Below are 7,507 nucleotides of genomic sequence, written 5' to 3' on the forward strand. Positions count from 1 at the left end.
CAACTCCTGGGCTCAAGTGAGTCTCCTGCCTCCGTCTCCCAAGTAGCTGGGACCACAGGCGCCCGCCACAATGCCCTGCTATTTTTTTTGGTTGCAGCCGTCATTGTTGTTTGGCAGGCCCGGGCTGGACTCAAACCCGCCACCTTGGGTGTACATGGCTGGCACCTTAGCCACTTGAGCCACAGGCGCCGAGCCCTCACAAATTTTCAAAGCCACTCTTATTGGCTCCATTTTACAGATGAAGAAACTGATGCCCCAGAGGTGAAGGAACTTGTCTAAGTACTCACACCTGGGAAGTGCTAAAACGGAGTAACTGAGGTAGCGAGAGGCCACCACTTCTAACACCTCTCCTTCTACCCCACTAGATGGTTTCAGATAATGTTCAGGAGCCCAGACCAGTCAACCCCACACTCCCATTGCTGAGGGCACCAGATTACTGGTGGTTGGGAAAAACTAAGGCTCTATGTGGGCAGAATTCCCAAGTAAGATTGGGGGTAGCAACTGTGGGGAAGGGGGCAGAAAGGCAAAGTGCTCAGCAGGCCCTGGCTCAGCTGAAAGGCCCAGGGCCCAAATGACAGCCCCTCTCTCCTAGCTACTCTGAAGGGCATGAGTAACATCTTAAACAGATCTCGTAAGTTGTACCCGCCCCAGGAAGGTGTTATGAAAATTTAATGATATAAGTCAGGGAAGGATCTTAGCACATAGTGTGCTCATGAAACAAGGACTCAGAATTCTAGAAGCTCTGGCTTGTACCAGGGTAGTGTCACCGTGACTGCCCAAGAAATGGGCTTTTGGCATCTGGAGGGTTCTGCTTGCTCTTGACTCATGGGGGGAGGGAAAAAGAGGGGGACAGGTGGTCTGGGATTAGATCTTCCCCTAACACAAGTCAGGGACCCTCTAGGAACCCCCCACCCCTCCTTGCCCTGCCTAGTGGGCTGGGCAAAGCTGGGAACACAGAGTGCCTGGGATGGGGTGGGTTTCCTTCCGAAGCTGCCCCCACCTTACCCCAGGGGCTAGGTACGTACGTAGCTCAGGAAGGGCACAGTTGGGCTAAATATAATCTGGGCTGGGCTCCTATCCCAGGCAGAGATGAGGAAGGAGGGCACTCTCTCTTTCCCCCGCCCTGCCTGCACTTCCTGTGCCAGGCTCTGGGCGTGACCCTCACTGTTTGGGCCTGAACTAGAGCTCTTGTGGTACAGAAGACCCTTCCTACATCTCCGCCACCACTACAAGGTCCAGTTTTCTCCCACCCCCAGCTCAGGATGCTATATTTGTGTCATTGTCCTGAATAAGGGACTGAGTTAACTTTCACACCTGGGTTTAAGTTCCAAATCTGTCACTGTGATATCCTGTCTCTTAATTCTTATTTACTCATCAGTGACATGGGGTCCCATGAGGCCAAGTTAGTAAAGTGCTTGCCTTGCCCAGGCCTGGCACCAAATAAGATCCCTCTAAAAATGTTTTTCTGGCACCCTTGATCTCTCCTGCCCTAGTGCTTTGAGCCACCAATGCAAGTTAAGGTGCAAATAGGGGTTCAGGGCGTGAGCCTTGGCTCTGCCTCTTCCTAGCTATATAACCCACAGCCTCCCCTCTGTGACCCTCAATTTTTACCCTTGTAAGAGCCACCATGCCCAGGGTGATCTTGAGGGCCAGCACAAGGCCCAGTTCAGAGGAAAATGCCCCAGATATGGGGGACTGCTGGGGAGAGGCCTGCTCCTTGTTTAGAGGGACAGGGGGGCTCAGAGGGGAGGCTGGGGACCCCTAGGAGATCAGGACCCCTAGGAGATCCAGAGATCAGGACCCCTAGGAGATCCAGAGAGAAGCTCTCTGATATTGTGGAGGACTGCCAGTGGCGTGGGTGCTGTGGGAGTGTAGAGGGGTTCCCATGTCCTCTGCCTTGGGCAGTGGTGGCCTATGAAGAGCCATTGTGTGGCTGTGGTGGGTGGGCAGAGGTGGAATGTAACTGGGCACAGCAGATGGGCCATTGTGTGAGGGAATGTGCCTCGTGAGGCCTGACCTTTCCCTGTGCAGTAGAGGTTGGCGGGGTGGCATGCCAGGTGGGGGCCGTGAGGACAAGCCCAGAGTCAGGGGTGGGGGGAGACCAATATCATTTCCCCAGAAGGACCTGGCAGGGGACTGCATGTGAGTACCAGCTCTGCCTCCTTTTGGCTGTGCTGTGTGACCCTGGAGCAAGTTCTCTTGGTCTCTCAGGGTTTCCCTAGGTGAGATAGAAGGTGAAAGTCTTAGCACAGGGACTGGCAAATAGTAACCCTCACTACCATTAGTTGTTATTGTCCACATAGGGGACTGGAGCTCTCAGACAAGTTCAAGTCCTGGCTTAGCCATGTGTGACCTAGGTTAGTGACATCCTTTCCTCTAGCCTTGGGTGTCTACTCTGTAATAGGCTCAATAATAGTACTGACTTTACAAGGCTGTTGTGAGGTTCCTGTGTAATGGCCCTTGTGGGGCATTCGACACAAGGTCAAAACCATAGAAAGTAGTAGTAGTAGTAGTAGTAGTAGTAGTAACAGCAAGTACTTCATAAAGCACCTATCACAGCCTGACACTTGGACTTGTTAACTAATTTTATCCTCAGATCATCCCTGCAAAGTAAGTGCTCTTAATCGCCTCATTTTATAGATGAGGGAACTAAAGCACAGAGACAGGAAGTGATGTGCCCACTGGCAGCACATTGGGGTGATTACAATTATTTTTTAGTGCACTTGCCCCCCTCCCCCATGCCCCTGTTGGCTGAGGTAGTTACTGTCAGAACAAAGAGATTTGTTTTGAGACAAAATCTCATTTTGTCACCCTAGGTAGAGTGCCTTGGCATCTTAGCTCACAGTAACCTCAAACTCTCGGGCTTAAAGTGATTCTCTTGTCTTAGCCTCAATATTAGCTGAAACTACAGGTGCTCACCACAACGCCTGGCCATTTTTTAGAGATGGGGTCTTGCTCTATCTCGGACTGGTCTTGAGCTCTTAAACTCCTGAGCTCAGGCAATCCACCTGCCTTGGCCTCCCAGAGTGCTAGAATTTGTAATATGGTGCACCCAGGCCCAGTCCTCAGGGCTTTTGTGTGTGTGTGTGTGGCTTTCTTTTGTGGGGGTGGGGATGGGGTGGGGGGTGGGGGTAGAGTCTCACTCTGTTGCCCTGGGGAGAGTGCTGTCGCAGCAACCTCTTGCCTCAGCCTCCCTACTAGCTGGGACCACCACACCCAGCTAGTTTTTTTCCAATTTTAGTAGAGACAGGGTTTTACTCTTGCTCAAGCTGGTCTCAAACTTCTGAGGTCAAGCAATCACCTGCCTTGATCTCCCATAGTGCTAGGATTACAGGCGTAAGCCACTTCACTGGCCTTTTTTTCTTTGAGACAGTCTCATTCTGTCATTCTAGGTAGAGTGCTGTGACGTCATCAGCTCACTCACAGCAACCTCAAACTCCTAGGCTCAAGTGATCCCCCTGCCTCATCCTGCTGAGTATATGGGACTATGGACGCTGGTCACAATGCTTAGCTATAATAATCAGTTTTGGCTTTACTGTTTGTTGTCCGGTCATTGGGTAAAGGTCTTCTGAGCCTCAGTTTCCCCACCTGCACTATGGGGATAGGGTATTGACAGAGTGCAGCAAGGGGTCAGGCACTCGGGAAGCAATCGGTGAGTGCTAGACAATAATATCATGCATGTTATTCTTCTTAGAGCCCCAGACCCAGGAGGCCCAAGGAGCTGGAGGTGATCCTCAGGTGAGCACTAGCTGGTGCCATATGCCTCTCCCTTCCCTTCCCTAACCTGCCTGAAGCCTCATGCGCTGGTCTTTCCCTGGCAGGCAGCAAGACCCCCGAAGAAGGGTACAAGCCCTGCAGACAGCTGTGTGGCACCTCCAGCTGGGCTCCTGTTAGGAGGGGGTGCCTGTGCCCAGGCAGTGGTGAGAGGACAGTTGGGGTTGGGGGGTCTTTTCCCTTTGGATATCCACCCTGACTTCCTCCTAAAAGTGTGGCCCCCACCTCTCATCCCCTTCTAGCCTCAAGCCTCCATCCCTGTCCTCTGCAGGCTCAGAGGCAGCTGCTCCATGCAGAACTGAAGCTGGTCCTGCAGCAGAAAGGGGAGAGGAAGCAGGAGCCTGGGGCCCAGGTGACCCCCAGCAGTGCCATGGAGGCCAGGAGCCGGAGTGCTGAGGTGAGTGCTCACATGCCCTATAAGGGGTACTTGTGGGGCATTGTTGGGGGTGGAGATAGACTAAGCAGCAAGGAGACACTTTCTGGCTTCTCTGTGCCTTGATCTCCCCATCTGTGAAATGGAAATAGCAGCAGGGTTTATTTTATGGGTCATGATGAAAAGAAAAAATTAACATGTAAAGTGCTTACGGCAGTTCTTAGCACAGACTAAGATTCAAAGCAGCTAATTCATGGGAGCATGAAGGAGTTAAATAATGAACTAAAGAAAATCCTGCAGAAACTATCAGAAGCAGCAGAATTGGGCGGCGCCTGTGGCTCAGGGAGTAGGGCACCAGCCCCATATACTGAGGGTAGCAGGTTCGAACCCAGCCCCGGCCAAACTGCAACAAGAAGAAAAGCCGGGTGTTGAGGCGGGTGCCTATAGTCCCAGCTACTCAGGAGGTTGAGGCAAGAGAATCATTTAAGCCCAAGAGCTGGAGGTTGCTATGAGCTGTGATGCCACAGCACTCTACCGAGGGTGACAAAGTAAGATTTTGTCTCTTAAAAAAAAAAAAAGGGGCTCAGTGCCTGTGGCTCAAGCAGCTAAGGCACCAGTCACATATACCTGAGCTGGTGAGTTTGAATCCAGCCCGAGCCCGCCAAACAACAGTGATGGCTATAACCAAAAAAAAAAAAAATAGCCAGGCATTGTGGCAGGTGCCTGTATTCCCAGCTACTTGGGAGACGGAGGCAGGAGAATCACTTGAGCCCAGGAGTTGGAGGTTGCTATGAACTGTGATGCCACAGCACTCTACCCAGGGTGACAGCTTGAGGCTCTGTCTCAAAAAAAAAAAAAAAAAAGAAGAAGAAGAAGAAGAAAAGGCAGTATAGCATAAGGGTTAAAAACATGGGCTTGGTTGGACTCATGGGCTCAAATTCCAACCTATTACTCCAACTCTCTAGCCCTGGGCAGCTTACCTCATTTCTTTGAGCTTCAGTTTTCCCTTTGGTGAAATGGGGTAATGGACTCACCTTTGAGCAGTCTGAGGACTTACACTGGGGCCATATCCATAGAGTCTTGTCCCTTGATTGTTACTTGCTGTCGTGGTTGCTGAGATAGCATGTTGGCATTGACTGTGTCTTAGTATAAGCCAGGCACAAAGTGGGTCTACTTCTACCAGAGCCAATCTGAGACTGGGTGGCAGGCAAGGGGTAAAGTGTGAGGAGATCTCTGCCTACAGGATGGTCTATGGGTTCTGAGGTCATACACCTAAGGTTGAGGCCCAGCCACTTAAATTGTTGTGGGGCATTAGGCAAGTCACCTCACCTTTCTGGGCCTTAGTGTCCTCTTCTGTGACTTCTCAAGACCTTGGGGAATATGAAATGAGATGCTGCAAATGAAATGCTTAGCCCAGGGTCTGCTAAGTGAAAAAGTGGTATTTATGGTCATGCTGTTGCTCCCTGCTGCTCCGGCCACAACTCTTCTTACTCACATTGTCCTGCCCAGACCCTCTGAACCACTGCTGTGGGTCATCTGGCCCAGGCCTGCTTTCCCCTCTGAGCCGTGGGCTCAATTCCCGTCCATGTTGGCCTTAATGCCCTGAACATTACAGTGTTCCCTCTGATCCCTGCCACTTCAGCTCATAACTGGAGATCCAGTATACCCAGTTACAGTAGGGAATTTGACCCAGAGTGGGCAAGATTCTCCCCAAGGCACATGGCAAATTGGATTCCTAGACAGAACAGGTCTCTCGATGCCTCTTCTGGGAAGCCCCGTTATGAATTCCACAGTGCACTTCTGGGCCCGGGCCAATCTGCACTATTTACAGTAAATGCCAAGAATGCCATGTCTACGGGTCTACCATTCATTACCCACGCACCTCCCTCCCTTAATTGGATTCCCTTTACTGTGGGCGTCATGCAGGTCTTGGGGTCATAGAGTCCACAATAGAGCACATTCTCACACATATTCAAGCCTGGAGGGAGGCAAATCCCACTCCCCATCCCCACCATCCTGCACTATTTAAGAGTTCTGCCCTTTGCTCAGAATCCCATCTTCAACCTCACTTCTTGTGTTGCTGTTATTTTTTTTATTTCAGATTAATCAGAGGGTACAAATTATTTCATTACATTGTCTGCATTTTTTTGCTGTTATTAAAGCCCATCCTCATACTCAGTACCACCTTTAAAATATGGGTCTTCCCCCTGGCTAGGTTCGAATAACTCCTCACAAACTCCGGCCATATCCCTTTCATATCTCTAGCACTAGGCTCCATTTGACCCTTCCTCTCCCTCCTACGTTCTGGGACCCAGCTCCAACCCCTAGAGACCTGCCCCCGACCTGGACACGCCCCCAGGAGCTGGCTCCACCTTCCAGCTACTACTAAGGTTCCCTTACGCCCCCGGACCCTGTCCCTCGTACAACCGGCCTTCTCTCTGCGTCCCTTCTGACAGCAGCCCCAAGGGCTCCGAGAGACCAACGAGACCACAGAACTGTTTAACCGTTACTCTCGATCTCTTGAGTAGAGAGCAAGTCCGTACGCGCGTTTGATTAAAGGGGAGATGGCAGAGTGGGGGGGTCTGGAGGTCCTTCCCGGGCCGTGCCAAAGGGCATGTGCCCTGAGGACCCGCTTTAGAGTCACTTTTAAGCGCGATGGCAGGCTTGAGACTAGGTCTAGCCTTAGCACCCCATGGCGACTCCTCACCGCCCGCTGCAGGAGCTGAGGCGGGCGGAGTTGGTGGAGATCATCGTGGAGACAGAGGCCCAAACGGGAGTCAGTGGTATTAACGTAGCAGGAGGTGGCAAAGAAGGAATCTTCATCCGCGATCTGCGCGAGGATTCACCTGCCGCCCGGAGTCTCAGCCTGCAGGAAGGTGAGCTAGGCGGATCCGCGGGGGCGGGGTTAGGGGGTTTTCCTAAGTCAGGAGCTGGCCAGGCGGAAACAAACTTGGATGTGTGGGCGTGGCCGGGGACCAGGAGGCGGGGTTAGGGGCTTGGGGCGGAGCTTTACCAGCATCGCGTTTGTTCAGAATCCTCTGTGGAGGTCCATTGTCTGAGTTCCAGTTCCAAATCCTTCGCTTTACCAGCTTCCGCTCTTTCTGTGCCTTGGTTTTCTAACCTCTAAAATGGGACTAATTCTAGTACTGACGTCAGGGAGCTATTATGTAGATTAAATGAGTCACTATTAGGGTAGGGTGACCAGATTTTAACAACGGTAAGGCGGGAAAACATGGCCGGGGGGCGGGGTGGGGGACGGGGCAGGGGACGGGGCAGGGCAGGGCCTGACAACCATGCAAACTTTGATAAGCAGTTCTCGATAATCACTTCTCAACAATTATTTGTTATTATTACAGTTTA

At 51.8% G+C, this 7,507-nt stretch overlaps 1 protein-coding gene across 1 annotated transcript in view; it reads left to right on the plus strand.

Annotated features, from left to right (window-relative positions):
- The first annotated feature begins 4,144 nt into the window (after positions 1 to 4,144).
- Positions 4,145 to 7,507, plus strand: part of PRX (periaxin) — a 12,241-nt gene continuing 8,878 nt past the window's right edge. The window contains exons 1-2 of the mRNA XM_012812933.1: positions 4,145 to 4,171; positions 6,867 to 7,023. Coding sequence (XP_012668387.1) covers positions 4,145 to 4,171; positions 6,867 to 7,023 — 184 coding nt within the window. The remainder of the gene's footprint in view (positions 4,172 to 6,866; positions 7,024 to 7,507) is intronic.

This window comes from Otolemur garnettii, unplaced genomic scaffold (genome assembly GCF_000181295.1).
Source record: "Otolemur garnettii isolate 467f Iridium unplaced genomic scaffold, OtoGar3 scaffold00233, whole genome shotgun sequence".
NCBI lineage: Eukaryota > Metazoa > Chordata > Mammalia > Primates > Galagidae > Otolemur > Otolemur garnettii.